Consider the following 23,205-nt stretch of genomic DNA (forward strand, 5'->3'; position numbering starts at 1 on the left):
GTACAACTTATATTTTAATGAACAAAAGTCAGCAATCATTAGAAAGAACATCATTAATGTTTTCTTTTTCATTCTCAATTTTAGTAAACAAATCTAAGGTAAAATTACTTCAAAAACATGTCCTTACATCTCATCTACACTGATTACAATTCTTCCTTAGTTAAAATTAGTCCCCACTGACACTAGACAATGAACTCTTTAGTTGATTAATCTATTGCTTAAATCATGTAGCCCTGCAAAGTATTAAAAGTATGCTCAAAACAAACAAGTCACTCCCTTATAGAACTGTTCACGTGGATAGAGATGATTTGAGGAAGGCACAGGATTTGACTACTTCAGCTGCTTTGTTGAGCTAACTCCATGTAATAAAAAAGATAGCCCTGATGCCAGTTCATTAAAAAAAAAATAAAAGCATTGGTGGGAGGCAGGTGAGAGTGCAGAAGTGGGGATGTGTGTGATAAGAGGGTTGTTGGATATTATTGCTGATAGTTTCTCTACCCTGAATTGTCCTTGTGGTGAAGCATGTCTGCTCTGGCCTGCAGGCCCTGTCCAACCTTTGTCCACTGTGCCCTCCAAGGTTTATCCAACACCTGTTTCTCAGGTAGCCTGCTGCCACCACATGACCTTTGTAGGAATTGCCCACTGGGAGGGCCAGGACTCCCAGCTTTCCTTCCAAGATCTGAAGCCCTCCCTCTGTGTTGCCCACTGCCCAGCACCAGGTGACCACGGAGATGGTTTACTGCCTTGTACACCCTTGGAGGAACTGCCTGCCTTCCCTCGGTGCGCCTTTTAAAATAGTATGTCTGAGATGGTGGAGGTCTATGTGGTATACAGAACCACCACCTGGATCCAAAATTATAAAGTATTTATTAAAATGTTCACCAGCATACTTTTAGCACAGCACCAGATTGAGCAAGAGATTAAAAAGAAATGGGTAAAGTGCAAATTCCTCTGCCCCTCTCTCTATGCATGCCCAATCAGATGTTAAAATATAGGACAGGCTCCTAAACTTATAAAGTTACAAATCTCTGGAGTTCCATACCTTGAAGCTTCCTCCAGCTCTCCAGTTAGGCAAGTGCATGGTCAGTGGCAGCCTGCTTCAGACCTCAGTTAAGAGTTCTGTTTGCCTTGGTGGAAACAGAACTTTTTCCTTGCTCCCCTGAGTTTTATAACTTCTCTTTTCCTTATGCACTGACCAGTTCAGCAAACTTCCAAAAGAAAAAAAATGTATTTCTTCATAGTTCTCCAGGACCGGATCTACATGTTTTGTTTTGTTTTTTTTTGGGGGGGGGGGGCAAAATTAAAAAATGACGCCCCCTTATGGGTCATTCTATCTTATGTTCCCATAAAATACAATGGACTTCATACCCAATTTGGCGCCCTCCTTCTGTTGGTGCCTGGGGCAAGCACCCCCCTCTGCCCCCCCTAGATCCAGCCCTGTAGTTCTCTTAACTGTCTTCCTCAGGCCAGGTCAGCAAAGTGTTTCTGGGAGCTTCTTCCTGGAGCCTTTCTAGTCTAAAGTCCTCCAAATCTCTTTTCCCTGCTTGGAGAAGGGGGAGACCTTGACCCACCTTGCTATCTCACCTTGTATGCCAATATTTATAACTAATTAGGTCTATTACAGCTGAGTCTAATTGTATTCTATTTCCATAAATTAATATTAATTTGCCTTTGTATCTTATAAGAACATAAGAGAAACCATGATGGATCAGACCAATGGCCCATCCAGGTTAACGCTCTGTGTCACACAGTGGGCAAAAAACCAGGTGCCATCAGGAGGTCCACCAGTGGGGCCAGGACACTAAAAGCCCTCCCACTGTTTCCCCCCCCCCAAGCACCAAGAATACAGAGCATCACTGCCCCAGAGAGTTCTTATAAAGAACTTTTAAAATGTTGTTTTTAGTTTTGTTTGACCACTTTTACCACCATGTTCTTAATTTTATTGTGATGGACTTTGGTTATATACAATAAATATTCTGGTTCTGCTATCTCTTCTGTTAGATCTGTTAGCATTTGTATGAAGGTGGGCTGAGGTCCATCTGGAAAGCGACCAAACTGACTTTCCCCCACCCAGCCTGTTCTCTGCGCAGAGAGTAAAATTCTTTAAAAACTCAGAGTGAAGGTTTTTGCTCATTTCAAACCTCCAAAGAAAAAATGCATGTTTTCGTATTCCTCTTAACTGCTTTCCTCATCAAGTTCAAAATGTTTGGTTATGTCAGCAAGCACACACCTGAAACCCATGAGGAAAGAAGTAGATAGGAGGACAGTTTCTACCACTGGACAGGGAAAGGATTAGGCACTCTTTTCCTTCTCTCACTGTTGTTTCTCAGCATCATATTTATGCTTCTGATGCTATTTTTTTTTAAATGATATAATGGGTGGCTAGCTTATGAAGTTTGCATGACACCTGTAGTTAGCCCCAAAGCCACAGTGGTGTTCGATTCTAATGAACACCACCAGAACTGACGTGTAGAAAGATGTCATTATATTCATGGAGCAGTTTAACATAGAAGAGAACAAAGTGAAGTATCTCGGGGCATTTTGTATTAGGTTCTGATGTTCCGCTATAAACTACAGGGGCCTTATGTCAGTGAGGAAAGACACATGGTGTAAAACACATTTTTTGTTGACCGAGGGAGAAAGAATGAGGACCCCCTTACATAATTTAAAATTAACTGCCATTTAAACACATGTGTGCCCTTGGTAACTGAGACCACACATGTATTTTGTATTTGAGCATCAGAACTGAAATACAAAACTTTGCACATGCCCTTACTTCAGATTTTCAGATCAGTATCTTTTGGCACAGTATAAAGTAAAACTGTTAACATTAAACTGGAAGATATATAACTGCAGCTTGTTTGGTGTGTAATGAACTTGGTGTGTGCTTACGTTCTTTGGCATCAAAAGAATTGCGGGCTAACATTTCACTTCCCCATTTATCTCCAGCATAACTGGCAGGTAACTTATGTGAGGGGCTGGAAGGTCCGATTCCTCTTGGACTCACATCTCCTTTGTATTTCTGATTAGTCTACAAAATAAGAAAGATATTCCATGAAGTATTGTATTTTCTTTTGAGTACTGTAGCAGAGAAACTGATGATGACTGTCCTTCCATCCCTGTTCCCATGACAAAGAGATAAAGGAGTTTCCTTACTCAAACATTATAAAATCTTGAAATAATGCTTTATCAGTAAGGCATGTTTATCTGGGGGACTATTGCAGTATCATCCTAAACGGAGCTACGTCTTTCTGAGTCTGCTGAATGGGCTTAAAAGGGTACAGCGCTTCTTAGGATGGTACCGTTGGACTCCACATGTCACCTTAGTGAAATTTTTTAATCCCATTTGTATCTCTTTCTCTGAGGACAAAACTATTTAAATATATATTTCATATGTTAACACCTAACAGTTTATACAGTGCACAGCACTGGCTTTCAAAAATAGAAAAGACTGGAAAAGTAACAAAATGAGTTGCATACAAGAATTTACCTTGTATGGCCTATACTAATCATGAGTCCACAACAGTGCCAAAGCCATGTTTCTTTTATATACCATGTAGACCAGGGGTGGCCAAACTGCAGCTCAGAAGCCACATGTGGCTCTTTCACGCATATTGTGTGGCTCTTGAAGCCCCCACTGCCCTGTCAGCCAGCTTGGAGAAGGTATTTCTCTCCTTAAATCACTTCTCCAAGCCAAGCCAGCCGGCAGCTTGGAGAATAAAGTTAAAGTTGTTTTCTTTCTACCCTCCTCTCCATCTTCATCTGTTTTCCTTCCTTCCTTCCTTCCTTCCTTCCTTCCTTCCTTCCTTCCTTCCTTCCTTCCTTCCTTCCTTCCTTCCTTCCTTCCTTCCTGTTTGGTGTAGTGGTTAAGTGCATGGACTCTTATCTGGGAGAACCGGGTTTGATTCCCCACTCCTCCACTTGCACCTGCTGGAATGGCCTTGGGTCAGCCATAGCTCTGGCAGAAGTTGTCCTTGAAAGGGCAGCTGCTGTGAGAGCCCTCTCCAGCCCCACCCACCTCACAGGGTGTCTGTTGTGGGGGAGGAAGGTAAAGGAGATTGTGAGCCGCTCTGAGACTCTTTGGAGTGAAGGGCGGAATATAAATCCAATATCTTCTTCATCTTCTCCTTCCTTCCTTCCTTCCTTCCTTCCTTCCTTCCTTCCTTCCTTCCTTCCTTCCTTCCTTCCTTCCTTCCTTCCTTCCTTCCTTCCTTCCTGTTTGGTGTAGTGGTTAAGTGCATGGACTCTTATCTGGGAGAACCGGGTTTGATTCCCCACTCCTCCACTTGCACCTGCTGGAATGGCCTTGGGTCAGCCATAGCTCTGGCAGAAGTTGTCCTTGAAAGGGCAGCTGCTGTGAGAGCCCTCTCCAGCCCCACCCACCTCACAGGGTGTCTGTTGTGGGGGAGGAAGGTAAAGGAGATTGTGAGCCGCTCTGAGACTCTTTGGAGTGAAGGGCGGAATATAAATCCAATATCTTCTTCTTCATCTTCTCCTTCCTTCCTTCCTTCCTTCCTTCCTTCCTTCCTTCCTTCCTTCCTTCCTTCCTTCCTTCCTTCCTTCCTTCCTTCCTTCCCTTCCTTCCTTCCTTCCTTCCAACGCCTGGCATTCATGTCTTGTGGCTCTCAAATGTCATGGGCTGGGTGCAGGCGTGAGTAGCACTAGTGGAGCTGACTACGGGCTCAGATGGCAGCTTATCCTCGTCGCCCATGACATCAAACACCTGACATTTATTCTATGTGGACTCTTACATTAAGCAAATTTGGCCACCCCTGATGTAGAAAGAAATGGCCCAGTATCATTTGGGTTCTAGATATTTGCTATGCTTTGTATGTGTGTTTTTGCAGCATTTGTGTGGGATATATACATACACATTTCTTTACAATCAGTCACAGTGTTTAGTTCAGACATACCTGTATTTCAGGAATAAGAAGATATTGGATTTATATCTTGCCCTCCACTCTGAATCTCAGAGCGGCTCACAATCTCCTTTATCTTCCTCCCCCACAACAGACACCCTGTGAGGTGGGTGGAGCTGAGAAAGCTCTCCCAGAAGCTGCCCTTTCAAGGACAACTCTTGCAAGAGGTATGGCTGACCCAAGGCCATTCCAGCAGCTGCAGGTGGAGGAGTGGGGAATCAAACCCAGTTCTCCCAGATAAGAGTCTGTGCACTTAACCACTACACCAAATTGGCTCTCTAATGTACCTACAGGAATGCCTTAACAGGAATTGATTGGTTTCAGGGGCTACTTGCAGCTAATGGCTAGTGAAATCTAACCTCTTCAATGGATCCACAATCTTCCAGTTTCACCACATCCAAGATGTTATATGGGACATAACCAGCCTGTCCACTCCGGTTTCTCAACTTCCACCATTGTTTGTTATCTTCCAAAACCTGTAAATTTAAAAATAAATTAATCTGGTAAGAAAAATGAAGTACTGGTTTGTTTAAAATATTTTATTCAGGATTTATATTATACTGTACTTAAACAAATAGACTTAAAAAAACCCCATTTGTGCTATGCAGCACACAGCTTTCCATATTCCTGAACACTGGTAGAAGTATTTCCTCTCAGGATAATATGTTACACTCAAGACAGCTTGCAAAGGCTACAGAGACATTTCTAGCTACCTTTCTCCCTTACTTGTTTCTTTAGCCTTTTACCCCAGACCACACAGTCCTCAGCTCCCTGTCTCCTCTGCTTTGAAGAGCTACACATTCCTTATGTCTAGAAATGAGAATGGGAATAATTTGTGCAGCCCCACAATACAGTCTTTAAACAACAGTGCAGTACTGTGGATGCTGTTCATATAGTGCATCTTCTCTCTTCTTACTGTGCAGTGTAAACAAGCATATTTAACCCAGAAATTCAATGGTGCTTACTCCCCATTATATGTGTTAGATTTGCACCCTTAAACAGCTGCTAGGCTTGTTGTTGTGGAATGTGGACTAGAACATGCTATGGGTGACTCACACCCCTTCGCCTCATAATAATTATTGCAACAGTAGACATCAAAAAGGCTGGCTTGTTCTTTTACCTCCAAAATTTCATCCTTCAGCACTGAAAGTTCACTGGCATTCCGAGCAGTGAAATCATATCGAATTTTGGCATATCTTTTTGGTGGGGTGATACCCTGTGCCTCAAAATTCCTGCAAGAAAGACATGATTATTGGTTATTAATGGTTTTCTCTGCATGCCAGAATAATTATTTTTATTATATTTAAATTAAATTTAACAGGGTACACTTTGATGCATGCATTGCTTCAATCCATTGGATACTGCTACTCTTTCTATATGTGCATGTTTATTTTCTATAAATCTGAAACTTTTGGGGAGTTTATATCAACAATTTGCAATGAAAATGTCATTCTGTATTCTTATTAGTTTTATTATTACTAGTTTTAATAAGTACTAGTATTATTTATTAGTTTTATTATTTATTAGTTGTATTATTGTTACACAATCTATGTAGCATTCCTGAATAGCCACTAAAGGCTCTAACACTTCGTTCTTCTCAACATTTCTGTCAATTGTTTCTGGCCATCATTCAAAAATAGCAACATTTATTTATTTTTAAATTCCATCTTTGAGGTGGCATAAATGTGTTGTTGGAAGGGGCAGTGACTCAGTGGTACAGCCTCTGCTTTGCATGCAGAAGGTCCCAGGTTCAGTCTCTGGCATCTCAAAGGACCAGGCAGGAGGTGATGGGAAAGACCTGAGACCCTGTAGAGCCGCTGGTCTGAATACACATGTACACAATACTGAGTACACAATATTGACCTTGATGGAACAACAACCTGATTCAGTATAAGGCAGATTCAAGTCTCATACAACTCATTCACAATTTAAGTTTCAAACTAAATTTATTGAATTACTCAAAGAGAAACAACGATTGATGTACCACTCAGTAAAAGAACTGAGCCCAGTCAAATCTTTTCTCTTCTTTCCTGTTCTATCGGATTGTATCTCCCAACAAGCAGTGCTTTCAGTTCGGTTGTTTATAGCCACTACTATATCCAACAACACACAACATGGTTCTGCCGTCCTGTTTTATCTTCACAACAACTCTGTGAGGTAAATGAGGTTGGCAGAGAATGATGGGCTCATGGATTCTCATGGTAAACAGGGATTTGAACCTGGTTCTCTCTAATTCTCATCCAACATGCTAACCACTACTCCATAGTGACTTTCAGTATATCTTCAGTTATCTGAGATAGTATCTTGCTTGTTTTGCTGCTTGGATGTGCTGGATGCACTGCTTCCCTGGGCACAGTCAGGAACCCTGGGCCATATATAGAGCTTCTGCTTGTGGTGTGATGAGACTCTACAATGGCTGTTTTATGTACTAGAAATTACCTATTTACATGCTGAGTAACATGTTGAGTAAAGGCATCCACAGCTTGCATTTGATCAGCTGTCTGAACAGGCTTTAGGTTACGACTGGAATACCCATTGGATGATGACAACTTGGAAAATAAGAGAGAGAATGAGCATTAGTACTAGAATAGTATCCTAGAATAACTCTATCATATAGGGACATGAAAATGTTATATTGGAACTGTCTCCATCTTGGACAAAGGTGCTGAGACTGAGAAGCTGCATTTCAGACTTTGCTATAGTAAGACTGCATGAGTATCAGCCCCGTGAGCCTTTGAGACTCCCTAAGTGCAATTAAGACAGCACAAGACTAATGGTTTGCCAGACAGCACTTGCTCCTGCTTTTGGATAAGGAGAAAGCAGGTCAGGAAGGAAGGGCAAGAGACAATGACCACCTATGCCTGAAGCTAACTTTTAGGAACCTAAAAGTTTCCCAGACTAATAAAAGGCCTGCAGAAAAATCTAAGGAGTTTCCAGTCAATGCCCAGGTGCAAAACATATCCTTCTGTTTTGCTCTGGTTTTTAAAAAATAAATGAGCAGCTGAAGATAATTTGATTCCTAAAATCAAGATACAGATGGGTAGTGGATGGGTTGCAGAAGCTTACAACTGCCTGTCTCTCCTTATGGAGGAAACTTTCAGACTTTGAGAACCCTTTTGCTTTAAATGTTTCATGTTAATGGATATAAATAGGAATTGCAATTCCAGCACGGAATGAATCTTCAGAACTGAATGTGTCTTCTGAAAACATTCATCTTCCCTCTTTCAAAAATAGTTCAAATTTTGCACCTGTTCTATTTCTCAGCCATACCATATAGTTTTAATCTGCACTTATTAATTTGCTCTCTAATCACAAAGAAAGGAGAACTGTAGAAAATAGTTGGGTAATATTTAATTGCCCCATACTGCGTAGAAGACCTTAACGTACATGGGCTTGGAAAGTGATTCTTAGTGGTTTCAAGAGGAAACCATGCTGTGGGAGTTGCATAATAGGGCTGGCCTGTGGGAGTAGGCAAACTAGGCAAATGCCTAGGGCACCAGCTACCAGCAGGGGCGGGCGCTCCCTCCCTGCTCGCGCCATCCCTGAGTCCCCGAGCCTCTGCAGTGGCCATCTGCAGTGGCTATCAAATTCAGCGAGCACTGCAGAGGGAAACCAACTGGGTTTTTTTTTTTTCTTGGCTTTAAGGGGTTCCCTGAGAAACCCTTAAAGCGGCTTTTCCTCTCCAGTGCCCATTTTTTCTTGGCTTTAAGGGGTCAGAGAAGCTCCACTGACCCCTTAAAGCCAAGAAAAAACAGGGCTTTCCCTCTCCAGTGCCTGCCAAACTTGGCAAGTGCTGCAGAGGGAACTGACCAGGTTTTTTTCTTGGCTTTAAGGGGTCCCCTGACCCCTTAAAGCCAAGAAAAAATGGGGCTTTTCCTCTCCATCGCCTGCTGAACTTGGCAAGCGCTGCAGAGGGAAACTGACCGGGTTTTTTCCTTGGCTTTAAGGGGTTGGAGGAGCTCCAACGAACCCTTAAAGCCAAGAAAAACAAGGCTTCTCACCAGGCCTGCCAAACTTGGCGAGTGCTACAGAGGGAAACTGACCGGGGATTTTTCTTGGCTTTAAAAGGTTGGGAGAACACCCCCAACCCCTTAAAACCAAAAAAGAGGCTTCCCCTCTCCAGCACCTGCCAAGCGCTGTGGAGGGGACATGCTGAGCACCTGGTATGATGATGTCACATCTTGGTGATGTCATAAAGCCGCGTGCATGCACGCTTTGCACATGCACAAGAAATCTACTGGAGAAGGGCTTGTTGGAATTCTGCCTCGAATGGCAGAACCCCACGTGCCGGGCCTGGTAATAGTTAGCCTGGGATCCTCCATAGAAAGGTGCAGGCAGCTGCCATGGGAGACTCAAGTTTCTCTTGACATATTGTAGGCATTGCAATTAATTCAATACCAAGGGCAGTAGTTATCTGAATGACAAGATTTGAATTTAAAACGTTAGTTAGTTGTGCAACAGTAAACAACAACAAACATTCATTGTGTGAATTTTACAATAGTTCAAAACCTTTTCAGGTACTCTTTGAAACAGGTGAATACAAATTATTAACTTTAAAAACAACACTGTATGATTAAAATAGTTTTTGTATCAGTGATTTCCTCAACCAGAACAATATAGAAAACTGATTGGAACTAAATAAGGAGAATAGTAATTTCAGGATTCTTTAACTTCAAGCAATCTTCAATTCTTTGCCCTTATACTTGTTTTTTTATATAAAGGTGCAACTGAATTACTATTTTATTTTAGTTACAAAATTTACATTCCACTTTTCTGCTCAATCAGCTTTGCCAAGGAGGCTGACAATTAAAACTGCATAAAATACATCATAAAAACAATTAAAATGGAACTAAATACATATAACAACAGAGGGCAGCACATTAGAACACAAGGCAGACAAGAGGGATCATTGATAAAGGAAAGCCAGATGAAATAAGAACCAATTCCTCATTAGCTGTTGCTCTACCCCTGGGCTTCTGCTTTCCCTGGCACAAGCAATCAATTCCCCATGTTGGGTTGCCAAGTCCAATCCAAGAAATATCTGGGGACTTTGGGGGCGGAGCCAAAAGACATTGAGGGTGGAGCCAGGAACAAGGGTGTGACAAGCATAATTGAACTCCAAGGGAGTTCTGGCCATCACATTAAAAGGGACAGCACACCTTTTTAAATACCTTTCTTCCATAGGAAATAATGAATGATAGGAGCACCATCTTTTGGGGCTCATAGAATTGGACCCCTTGGTCCAATCATTTTGAAACTGGGGGGGGGGGGATTTTGGGCAGAGGAGCTAGATGCTATACTAAAAATTTGGTGCCTCTACCTCAAAAAATAGCCTCTCCAGAGCTCACAATACCTGCAGATCAATTCCCCATTCCCTATGGGAATCGTTCTCCACAGGGAATAATAGAGTGCCCAGTAGACATTTCCCTCCCCCACCAAGCTTTCTAAAGCGGGGGGAGGGCCTCCAAACCAGGGAATCCCCTACTCCCCCCCCCCCTCTCTCTCTCACACACACACACAAATACTTACTGGATCTTGTTCCTGCAGAACTTGCTCTGAAAACTGAAAACAAAAGAAAGGGAGGGGCCGTTCTCCGACGAAACTGTTAATGACCCTTTCCCATGAAGCCCTTCCTGTTTCGTGCTTCCTGCTCAGCCTTAAAGGCACACAGACCTGCTTGCAGGTTTCTAAACCTGCAGGAGCTCTAAAACTTCATAGTGACTGTGGGGGCGGGGCTTCCCCCGCCATCCAGCTGGCTTGGGGCGGGGGGAAGCCTGTAAAAACAGGGGATCCCCCGCTGGGACCTGGGGATTGGGAAGCCTATCCCCATGAGTTGCTGCATGGACACTTTTTGCCCCACGGCCCCCCTCCCTCGTGGCTTCCTGATCTCTAAAAAATCAAGATCAAGAAACAGCGGGGGAAATTGGAGGGAGCTGTGGGTCAAAATGTGTCCACACAGCAGCTGGTGGGGAATCAATTGCTTGAGCCAGGGAAAGCAGAAGACCGGGGGCAGAGCAACGGCTAGTGAGGAATTGGTCAAGAAATCTTACCTGCTGGCAGAAGACAGTGATAGAAGGGAACAAATGAAAATCCCTGGGGAAGGAGTTCCATATTTTGGCACTGTAGCTTATAAGGCCTCTTTTGGGTTGTTACCTGTAACACTTCAGAAAGTGGAAATGCCCAAAGCAGTGCTGTGTTCAGGGCTGTCTTAACACATGGGCCTGATGAGCCCGTGGGCCCCACGAGCATAGGGGCCCCATAATAATCTGTGTATGATGCAGTACTAATAACCAGGTATTGATAGTTTGTGAAAATGGAAAACCTGGAAACAATCTTTTTCACAATTCTTTGGAATGACATGCTAGAAAGAATGAACAAAACAAGCAAGGTCCTGCAGTCAAAGGATGTGGACATCCTTGTTGCCACAAATCTTCTTGAGTCTATGAAAATCTATCTTTGGGAAACTAGAGATAAATTTAGTGAATATGAATTCAAAGCCAGGAGTATGTGTCCAGATACAGATTACAGTGATGAGAAAAAACGGGAACGAAAACGAAGTGTGCGTCTTACTAGATATGATGGATCATCAGCAGCAGAAGAGGTACTTCTCAGTAAAAGCGAAAAAGTTCAGGGTAGAAACTTTCCTCCCTGTTCTGGACACTCTAATCTTTGAATTGACAAAACGTGCAGAAGCTTATTCACAGACTGGAAATCTGTTTTCTTTCTTCAGTGAATTGAAAACCATTTCTTCTGATGCACTGAAGAAAAAGTGTGAACATCTGGCTAATATGTATCACAAAGACCTTAATTATGATGACCTTTTAAATGAATGTGAGCATCTCAAGCACTACGTGGCTCTTGATGAAAATTGTGAGACTCCCCTGCATTGTACAGAAAAATAATTTCCGACAATTTGAAATCAGTTTTCCCGAATGTTGAAACTGCACTCAGAGTATTCATGTGCATGATGGTGACCAACTATACAGAAGAACGTTCTTTTTCAAGACTGAAACTTATAAAAAAATAGCTTCATAGCACAATGGGGCAGCATCGTTTGAACTGGCTTTCACTCATGTACATGGAAAATGACATCCTGAAGACCATTGACCAAGCCAATAATAAAGCAATTTTCTGCTAAGAAATGTCGCAAATGCTTGTTATAATAAGAAATTCGTAGTAATTTCATACTGTGACATCTAATCTGTACAGCTTACTGAGTATTATGGTGTTTTTCAGGCCTCGTGTATTGTTCAAATGTTTATCATGTTGATTAGCTGGTGCTGTACAGCATGTTTTTAATGTTTCAACACTGATTTTGCTGGAAGTGCCAATAAAATAAATATAGATTTAATTTTATCAGCCATTTACATATTTATTCCTGTGAGTAGTTGTTGTAGGGGCCCAGTACACTGCTTTGTCTGGGGCCCATAATGCTGTTAAGACAGCCCTGGCTGTGTTCAGATGATAGCTGTAGCAGTTGTGTAGGCTCATAAGGAAGTGGTGGTCCTTAAGTATGCTGGTCCCAAACCAGATAGAGATTGCACTAGGCCAGGAAATAAATAGGGCCCAGTGTAGACCAAGACTGGAGTGATATGGTCCCTACAAACTACTCCAGTCAACATCTTGGCTGCAGCATTCTGTACCAACTGAAGTTTTCAAGGGTAGCCCTATGTACAATATATTGCAGTAATCTAATCTAGATGTAACCAGAGCATGTACCACAATGGCAAAATCTTTCCTATGCAGGAAATGCCTCAATTGGATAACTAGTTTATTAGCTGTCACCAGGGCCAGCTCACCCATTAGGCAAACTAGGCATTTGCCTAGGGCACCGGGAGGGGGATGCCGAATTGGGCTCCCCCCATGCCCGAGACAAATGCCTAAGTTTGTCTCTCCCCCCCCTCCGCCGTTGCAGCCACCACTGCCAACCCCTTTTCCCTTCCGCTGCACAGCATTCCGCCCCACCCCCAGCATGATCAGAGGAGCGCTGCGATGAGGCTTCGACAGGGTTTGCTCCCCCCTCACCTCCAGTTCCAGAAGTGAGGGGGGAGAAGCCTCCTCCAGCACGCTCTTCAAAGAGGGGGGAGGGGGAGAAGCCTCCTCCAGCACGCTCTTCAAAGAACTTAGAAGAAGCCTGGGCCCTGTTGAAGTGGGTAAGGCCGAGCCTTGTTGAGGCACTCCTCTGATCATGCTGGGGGGGAGCAGGCAATGAAGCACGGCATCGCATTGCAGCGTTGTGGAGGGTGGGCGAGTAGCAGGGGCAGCAGGCAGGGAGCCTGCCTGGGGCACCATGCGCCCTAGGGCCGGTACTGGCTGTCACCCCCTGACTTGGATAGCTCAGGCTAGCCCGATCTCATCAGATCTCAGAAACTAAGCTGGGTCAGCCCTTGCTAATATTTGGATGAGTGATCTCCAAGGAACACCAGGGGTTTGACAAAGAGGCATGCAATGGCAAATCACCTCTAACTCGCCATCTAGTGGTGCATAATGCTAAAAAAGCTAGCACTTCCGACAGTCAGGCAATCTTAGGATCTCCTGGCTATACTACATACATTGCCATACTGCACTCCTTCTTGCATGCCCAAACAGTTGATCAGCACTATTGCACACAGTACCCATTTTTATATGACTGCTTTCTGCTGTAAGAGATATGAGAATGGTAACTTGCTTCTGTACACATATGGCCCTAGCTAGACTGGGGAGAAATACTCAATTGTCAAACATCAATTCATCAGGGGGTGGGGGTGGGGAGAGGAATTCCAAATATGAACCAGATATTTCCTCCAAATCAGTTTTTCTTATTTTCTAATCTACGTGAATGTTTGACTCACAGTTTGAATGAACAGAGAAAAATATGAGGAGGTTTAGGCCTAGAACTTACCTCTTCTTGCAAGTGGCCAAAGTCTATTTCCCAAGGGGCTCCACGGAAAATTTCCAAGGGTGGCTCCCATCCATTGCGGAACTTTGGAATGTAGCTTGGAACGTTGGCTTCTCTTGGCCACTCAGCTCTTAGAAACACATTACAAAGAAATTTATTTTAATGCAGAACATGGACCATATCATTTACCTTCCTATTATAAGGTATGTGTGCCAATATTAATATTTGAGGACTTTTCCAAATTTAGTGTTTGGGCTTCTTGATGATGGCTACTTCCATAAGGAGTTTTCATTTCAGTTTGGTGTCCAAATCAGAGCATATTTATTTGCAGCATCCATATAAGAATGTCCCCTAATTGTTTGCTTTCCATTCCCCCCCCCCCCCCCCCCACACACACACTTTGCTGTTTAGTAAAGGTTTGGTATGATCTTTTTTGAAAGATGGCAGTCAAAGCATATGCTGTGTGGGTGGAAAGAGGCACATCTTTGCAGGTCCTGCTGACATCAGCAGAGTTTTCCTTGCTTCAGTTCCCTTGTGGCTGTCATTTTCCTCACCTACCACTGGAGGGCTTTGGAGGCCTTTTTAAAAAAGGTGATTGACATATTGCTGTAGCATTACAATGTATACTAGTCTACTAGTTTTTATCTTTTACAAGTTTTACTAAAGTTTAAGAAATGGGGGAAGGGACAAATGAAATAAAAGCAACATTAGTGAAAGTTCAGCTAACATATAGAAAGGAAAAGAAAATCTGTGAGTGTTAAGCGTACATAAGGAAAAGAAAATCTGTGAGTGTTAAGCGTACATGAAAAAAAAATTGAGTAGCCAATAGTTTATACATAACTGTGTGTTCCATTCTTTTTGGATATACATTCCAAAAAGAAAAAAAGTATATACTCGTTTTTAAACAGAGACTAGATGGCCATTTGACAGCAATGCTGATTCTGTGAATTTAGGCAGATCATGAGAAGGAGGGCAGGAAGGGTTGCATCAGTGCTTAGTTCTCATGGCCCTTTCTTACGTGCCCAGGAAAATGTTGTTTGCCACTTGGGGGTCAGGCAGCAAATTTTCTCCCAGCTGGTTTGCCAGGGTTCCTGGAAGGGTTTTAACTCCCCCCCACCCATCTTCTAGGTGTGGAGCAGGTGTCACTGGTATGGGGGGGTGTTATTTGTGAATTTCCTGAATTGAGCAGGGGGTTGGACTAGATTACCCTGAAGGTCCCTTCCAACTCTATGATTCTATTAACTCTGCAAAGAAAGAGACTGTCTCTTTTTATTCAGAGAGCTGGTTTGAAAGAGATTATTGATTGTGGTATGTGTCCTCTTTCTGTTTTCGACTTACAAAAACAGGGTTTGCAAGCATTTGTATTGTTTCAAAATATGCAAAGCCTGTTTGGTCAAGAGCAGCAGTGGGACAAAACAAATGCGTATATAAACCATGGGAAGTGATATCTCTCTCAAAGCATTTTCCGTTCCCTTAAAAACTAATATTTCCCTGCAGTTCAGAATGCAAGGCAATAACATCCCATTGTGACAATGTGTTTGGAAGTTATGATGGTTCTAAAATGCTGCTATGTATTACAGTGCTCCAATCTGGGGCCAGGGAAAGTGATTGAGATACTCTGCCCCATGAAGGAGACTAGTTCTTATAGTGAAAGTGGCACGAATTCTTCTCTGAAATATCTGGGGACTTTGGGGGTGGAGCCAGGAGACTTTGGGGATGAAGCCAGGAGACATTAGGGGTGGAGCCAATATCAAGGCTGTGACAAGCATAATTGAACTCCAAGGGAGGCCATCACATTTAAAGGGACAGCACACCTTTTCAATTCCTTCCTTCCATAGGAAATAATGAAGGATAGGGACACCTTCTTTTGGGGCTCATAGAATTGGACCCCCTGGTCCAATCGTTTTGAAACTTGGGGGGTATTTTGAGGAGAGGCACTAGATGCTATACTGAAAATTTGGCACCTCTCCCCCAAAAAACAGCCCCCCAGAGCCCCAGATACCCATGGATCAATTCTCCATGATTTTCTATGGGAATAAATCTCCATAGGGAATAATAGATTTCCCAGCAGACATTTCCCTCCCCTCCCCCTGCTTTCTGACGACCCTGAAGCGGGGGGAGGGTCTCCAAACCGGGGGATCCCCTGCCCCCAACTGGGGATTGGCAACCCTACTGGGGCCAGGGGGGGAACTAAGTGCCACCCTTGAAATGGTTATAGCAACCATTAATTGAAGTGATCTGGCTAAAAACTGTGCAACATTGGTTGATGTTCCTCAAAAAAACCTGCTGAAATGATGGGAGGGGCTTTTTTACAATCATACAATGCACAGTTTTCTAAATAAAGTGAAAACATTGTTGCCCCACTTAACATTTCAGTTCATATTAGTTATTTGTTTGCAGTTGCAGGGCTGACCCAAAGGTTTTGGTACTCTGGTGAACAATGACTTTGCCCCTACCCCGATTCAATAAAGAGAAAAGTGAGAGACGTCTTTTTGTACACACTGGGAAGGGAGGAATATTATTGCTTACTTCCAGAAAATAATCTCTTTTACACACACACTCACACCTACCCCCAGCTAACTTGCATCTGCAGGTATTTCAAGCAGCAGGCCCCTTGCCAGCTCCTCTGGTTACCCATGGGCATGTGTCTGTGGAGGCTGCCAGCAGATTTTTCAAATCTGCCCCTGGAAGAGTGCAATCTTGCTGGTGAACCAGACAAGCCACCTGTATTATGGCTGAGGCTTGAGCATCCGACCTGCCTTCCCCCATCACCAGCATTGGCAGTGGCAGGCCCTGATGTCCAGTGCTTGTCTCAGGGTCCAGGCTGGTCCTCCCACAGTGTCAGGATTGGCCATGACTAATGGCAGTCTCAAGTGGTGCCAGCATACCCCAGTAAAGAAGAGGCAGTCTGGTAAGTGGGGGTGATTGAGAAACTTCTCTACCCTCACTAGGCAGCCTTGTCATCCCTTGGAGGACAGAGGGCAAAAGGAGGTGGAGCCAAGGGATGCTAGTAGGGTTGCTAGTCCTGGGTTGGACAATTCCTGAAGATTTGGGAGTGGAGCCTGGGAGAGCTGAATTTGAAGAAGGGGCTCAGCAGAGCTGTGATGCCATAGAGTCTGCCCTCTGAAGCTGGCATTTTCTCCAGGGGAACTAATCCCTGTAATCTGGAGATCAGTTGTAATTCCAGGAGAACCCCAGGTGGGTGGGGGAAAGGGGAGAATGAAGCCATGTCAGTGGTGCAGTGTCACCTCTAGCAAATACCTGGAAGCAGGCCCGGTGCTAGACTTTCCTGTGCCCAAGGCCAAACCTCACTCTGCTGCCCCTCTTCCACCCCGGTATCCTTTTCTCATGCACCCCCTGATAACGTCATTGATGATGTAACTGACACGCCCCCCCCCCACTTTGCCCAGGCTTCCGGAGTTCTAAGAACGTAGAATCTGGAAGGCTGCCAGGCCCCCTCACCAACTTCGCTCAGGCTTCCCGACCTTCGGGGAGCCTGGGCGAAGTCAGGACCTGAGCGCTGCTGGTGCTCGCAGCCTCACCCCCCCACACTTCACCCAGACTTCCCGACCTTCGGGCAGCCTGGGCAAAGTCAGGACCTGAGCGCTGCCAGCAGTCGTGGCCTCCCCCCCCACACTTCCCCCAGGCTTCCTGACCTTTGGGGAGCCTGGATGAAGTCAGGACCCTAGAGGGCGTGCAGAGAGGGGGCACCTCATTGCGCCCCTAGGCCAGATGGTGCCCTAGGCTGCTGACTAGTTGGATGACTCCCATGCGCCAGCCCTGCCTGGAAGCAATGTCATGTCATTAGAGTGATGTTAGTGCGATGCTCTAGGACAGGGGTGGCCAACGGTAGCTCTCCAGATGTTTTTTGCCTACAACTCCCATCAGCCCCAGCCACTGGCCATGCTGCTCTAGGATTTGAGCAAAACTCTATAGAGTTCTGTCCAAATGCTAGAGGGCTGCATTGATGCTGTGCTAGTGACATGATGTCACTTCCAGGTATTCACTGGAAGTGATGTCATATCACTGGTAGCAACACCATTTTAGAACCCCTTTCCTTTCTTCTGGCCCTCAGTGGGCTGGCAGACAATGGTGAGAGAGACCTGGTTTTCCTAATTCCAGGACCCACCTGGAGGTTGGAAGCCCTAGATACTGGAGCTGCCTAGATTTAACAGGCTGGCCTTTTGTTTTTTCTCACTAGTGGCTAGTGGCACTGCCTAGAGCTGTCGTTTCCTGCAGCCAATCCCAACACCCCAGGAGGACTGGCCTGGGCCCACAGACAAGTGCTAAATATTGGGGCTTGTCACTGCCAGTTCCAGTTATGAGGGAAGGTAGGTCAGATGAGCCGGCCCAGGCCAACAAGGGGGATCTCAGGGGGCAGGACAGCCTAACGTGCATGAGGAATGCTAGCTCCCTCTCTTCCCTGCAACTGGAACCCCTGGGGCTACCTGTGACTCTCCAATTCTAATAGCTGGTCCTTCTATCGTTGGCACCCCCGACATGCCTAATGGTTGGGCCAGCCCTGTTTGTTTGGAAAATTTATGTGCCACCTCTCCAGAGAACCTACTCAAAGCCGCTTCCCAAATAAAACATGATAAAATCATGAAACATGGAGGTCATTAAAAAAAAAACAAGGGAACTTTCCCCTTCACTGGTTTCAGGTAACCCTTTGTTCTTCCTTGTTCCTCAGCTTGGCTTTGTCCTTTACCTTGACCTTGTCCATGTCTCTCCCAAGGACTCCCACAGTGTCATCTCTTTTGGTGTTAGATGTCCTTTTAGGAAATCTGTGGTATCTTTAGAAAGAAGTGGACTGAGGACAGATCTTGCAAGGTCAGGACCACCACAGCTATTAACAATCTAGATTATACACAAGAAGGTATAAAAAAGAATTTAGAATTACATTTCAAAATGTTTGCCAAACTATTAGTTTTTAATTCTCTTTTAAAGCTATACACTGGAAAGTTAATAGACCATCACAAAACTTTAGTTATCTGATTTAAGTTTGGGGTTTTTGTAAACCTGTTATTTTTCTGTTTCTTTAATTTGAAGCTATTCAGTGAACGATTTCTGAATTAACACATAGTATGGCTCCTGGAATAAATATCAAAGTATGTTGTATGTACGAATAAACAAAGCTCAGAGACAGTCCACCAGGTGACATCTATCAAGTGATCTGGCCACGTTTTATAGGACCATCAAAGAGCTGTAGGAGGGACTGTGGCTCAGTGAAAGAGCATTTCTTTGGCATGCAGAAGGTCCCAGGTTCAATTCCTGGCATCTCCAGCTAAGAGGACCAGACAGTAGGTGATGTGAAATATCTTTGTCTGAGACCCTGGAAAGTCACTGCCAGTTTGAGAAGACAATACTGATCTTGATGGACCAATGGTCTGATTCAGCATTTAAGGCAGCTTCAAGCATTGTAGATAACATTCTATGGATGCATGCACCTATACAATTCATTCCAGGAACTATCCCAAGATATACGGTACCCATATATTAGCTTCAAGCACCCTTGGTGGAATCAACACAGGTTTTCTGTTTAATCTTCATTATTTACAACATGTAAACAGAACAAAGTGTGAGTATAAACTTTTGTGTGCACGCACACTTAATTGAATTGTTCCATTTCTTCAGACTAACACAGCTACCCACCTGAATTTATCAACATGTAAACAGGTGATGAAACCTGTTATACAAATCTATGCTTACCATTTAATAATGTCTAAGCCATTTGTGAATAAAACCTTAATATAAATTGCACTCTTAATGAGATTATTTGTCTCACCGGATGCTGAGATTTATGGTACTATTACATAAAGAAAAATATTGAATTTATAGTTATGGAGATACCAGTTCCAATGGTCCAAACAGAAAATGCACCATCTCTGAAGCACTTGGATTCTGGATATGTTTTCTCAGTTTGGCCTGAAAAGAAAAAAATAAAATAGGGCTTAATTGTGATATAATTGCAAACTCTGTGATCAAAGATAAAAATTCATCTTTGTTTCATTGAGTTTTCATACTTAGAAACAAACCCAGAAAAAGTACAAATAGTATTCTGCTATCATTCCAAAATGTGAAACTATGGTTTTTGAATTATAAGATGCTACACAACACAGGGATGTCAGGTTGAGTCCACATCCACCATGAGAACTGTCATTCAGATCAGGAAGTCTAATTCCCCATGGCAATGCAATTTCCAGGTGTGTGTAGCAGGTCAGGAGGACCATGACATGCACGAACAAGGGGATTATGCCTTCCCTCAGCACCATTTTCCTGGTCTGAAATGGTCCTGATCTAAAATAGTCCTCTCCAGTTTAACTTTGCTACAACAGACTAACAGGACTACCCCCTGAAGTTAAGGTCATGAGAGACACTGCAGAGTTAAGCTAGACTTGCACAGAGCTTATTGCCTTACTGCAACTAAACCAATTGCTGGAACTGTTGCAAAGAGAGAACAATGAAAGAGATCTACAAGAATGTTAAACTAATTGCTCTAGCAGCAGACAACCTTCAGATGACCACATCTTCTATTTATATTCATAAGAAATTGCTGCAGCAGCAAACAAAACAACTCTCCTTTCTTTGTGAAACTGGAAACTGTGGCAGCACAACAGAGAACAGGGTTCTGCATAACCTCATCTTGCTAGTTTAATGCAACAGAGGGTGTGACTCCTCCTGTAGAAAATGAAATAGCTAGGGCTAGGGCTGGTTAAGGGCTTGCAGAGACAGGCAAGCAAGGTGTGCCCAAAACATTTCCCTCCTGCTGTGTAGGCATTTTCAGAAGGTACTAATAATAGTGTTGTACGTTATGTTATGCATTCTGCTAAATAATAAATGTGAGATTGCAGCACTTGGGCCATTTTAGTTTAAAAAATAAGGAAATTAAAGATGATGACTGAGGTCCACAAAACCCCTCTTCCTCCCCACTCCCTAAAGAGTCCCGCCATCACGTGGCGCATTGATGTCACCCGGAAGTGACGTATTGCACAGGGCACATCATGTGGGGATGCTCTAGGAAATCGCTAAAAGCTTTATGGTTTCGTGTGGGAATGCTCTAGCAATTTGGGGGGAAACTATGGTAAATTTTGGGGGAAACTCTATGGTAAATTGTGAATGATAAACCTATCCTTCATAAACCTATGGGCTAGCCATAGACACACAAATAACAAGAAAATGAATATAGGGGCTGCTCAGCAAGAAAGAAGTAAAAAGCGGAAATCCTGTGTGTGAGGGAGAGAAGAGGGCAAGAGCACCATAGGATGTATTGGACCAGTTATCAAAGGGTAATGGCGCATTATTTGCAATGCTAATAAGGAAGCCACAACATTTTTTCTTAAGACTGAAAAGCAGTCAGGAGAGGTTGCAGTATTGACTGAAGGAGTGACAGGAGGCAGGTAATGCATTACTCTTTCCTTTCAGGTTTGGTTGATGGCTGTAGCCTATAGCTTTCTGCACACAATGGATACAGCCAGCAAGCTACATTTATTTATATTTATATTAATAAATTAAGACAGTCCTCTTCCGGTTGGCTTATAACTGACTGGCACCAAAATACTGAAGGAAGTCTATAGATAGCACACTGTTGGATTGATGTATTGATATTAATGTTTTAATTATGTAAATTGCTATTGTATTTTTTGTATTTTAATGCTATTGTATTTTAATTCTGAATTTTATTGTTAGAACTTTTATGCTGTGAGCTGCCCTGAGCCCACTTCGGTGGGGTAGGGCGGGATATAAATCAAATCAAATAAAAATAAATATATTCCACCCTCCCCACAAGGGGATTCAGGGCAGATTACAACATGAGAATCGAGTCAATAAAAATAAATATATTCCACCCTCCCCACAAGGGGATTCAGGGCAGATTACAACATGAGAATCGAGTCAATGGCTCATCACAATAAAATTCAAATCAAGTAAACAATAATTATAAATATGAAATCAATGGATTAAAATCATTAAAATAAAACAGGTAGCAACAGTTGCTCAGAGATCTCTTTAAGCCACATAGAATCAGATGGATGCTTCAACAGGGTGAGGACTACAGCAGGGAGGTCAATGGAGGTAGACATCTACCACCTCACCTGTAGGCCTGGTGAAACGGCTGCATTTTACATTTGCATCTATCAAGGCAAACAACAGTTTGGTATAACAAAGTTGGAGTCCAGTGGCACCTTTAAGACCAACAAAGTGGTATTCAAGGTATAAGCTTTCTTGTGCAAGCACATTTCTTCAGATACATGGCTACCCATCTGATCCTGCAGTTTGGTATGATATTGAAATGCAGTCAGAGACTTGGGAGCCAGCTAATGGAGAGGTAGCACAGCACTGTTCAGAAGGTGTCTCACCAGACTGCCTTTAGTGGTGGGAGGAGTTCATGTGACTTACCAACTTTTTGGAGTCTGCAGGCACTTTTGGAATTCTGACACAGTGTGGCCAGTGCAACCATAAAATGGCTGCTGCAAAAGGCAAAGCCAACAACAGAATAGCTGCAACAGGAGGCAGAGCCCCCTCTCCCCAAATACACAGAAAGGAAGCTCAAGTTGGGGAGAGGAGAAGAGGGGTAATTTTTAAAACACACTGGATAGAGCAGTGACAGAATAAAATTAACACTGTGGTGGCAGCTACCATTGAGACAATGTTCTTTTAATTTGCAGAACCATTGTGGGGTTGGCAGCTGTCATAAGAACATAAGAGGAGCCATGTTGGATCAGGCCAATGGCCCATCCAGTCCAATACACACACACACACACACACACATATACACACTGTGGCTAATAGCCACTGATGGACCTCTGCTCCATATTTTTATCTAACCCCCTCTTGAAACTGTCTATGCTTGTAGCCGCCACCACCTCCTGTGGCAGTGAATTCCACATGTTAATCACCCTTTGGGTGAAGAAGTACTTCCTTCTATCTGTTTTAACCTGACTGCTCAGCAATTTCATCGAATGCCCACGAGTTCTTGTATTGTGAGAAAGGGAGAAAGGTACTTCTTTCTCTACTTTCTCCATCCCATGCATTATCTTATAAACCTCTATCATGTCACCCTGCAGTCGACGTTTCTCCAAGCTAAAGAGTCCCAGGCGTTTTAACCTTTCTTCATAGGGAAAGTGTTCCAACCCTTTAATCATTCTAGTTGCCCTTTTCTGGACTTTTTCCAATGCTATAATATCCTTTTTGAGGTGCGGTGACCAGAATTGCACATAGTATTCCAAATGAGACCGCACCATCGGGGTGGCCAAACTTGCTTAACGTAAGAGCCACATAAAATAAACATCAGATGTTTTAGAGCCACAATACAGAGGGAGGGAGGGAGGGAGGGAGGAAGGAATTGCCCAGCAAGAGGAGCTGGGAACAGGATCTCCATGCTGTAGTGAGGGATGGAGACTGCTACTATTT

The 23,205-nt window shown here is 43.6% G+C and overlaps 1 protein-coding gene across 1 annotated transcript in view; it reads right to left on the reverse strand.

Annotated features, from left to right (window-relative positions):
• Positions 1–23,205, reverse strand: part of EPS8L2 (EPS8 like 2) — a 177,258-nt gene that overhangs the window by 17,000 nt on the left and 137,053 nt on the right. Inside the window, exons 12-18 of the mRNA XM_060262683.1 lie at positions 19,648–19,722; positions 18,506–18,654; positions 13,801–13,927; positions 7,359–7,468; positions 6,040–6,151; positions 5,279–5,395; positions 2,893–3,031 (exon numbers count right to left, since the gene is read on the reverse strand). Coding sequence (XP_060118666.1) covers positions 2,893–3,031; positions 5,279–5,395; positions 6,040–6,151; positions 7,359–7,468; positions 13,801–13,927; positions 18,506–18,654; positions 19,648–19,722 — 829 coding nt within the window. The remainder of the gene's footprint in view (positions 1–2,892; positions 3,032–5,278; positions 5,396–6,039; positions 6,152–7,358; positions 7,469–13,800; positions 13,928–18,505; positions 18,655–19,647; positions 19,723–23,205) is intronic.

This window comes from Heteronotia binoei, chromosome 21 (genome assembly GCF_032191835.1).
Source record: "Heteronotia binoei isolate CCM8104 ecotype False Entrance Well chromosome 21, APGP_CSIRO_Hbin_v1, whole genome shotgun sequence".
In the NCBI taxonomy this organism is placed as follows: Eukaryota; Metazoa; Chordata; class Lepidosauria; order Squamata; family Gekkonidae; genus Heteronotia; species Heteronotia binoei.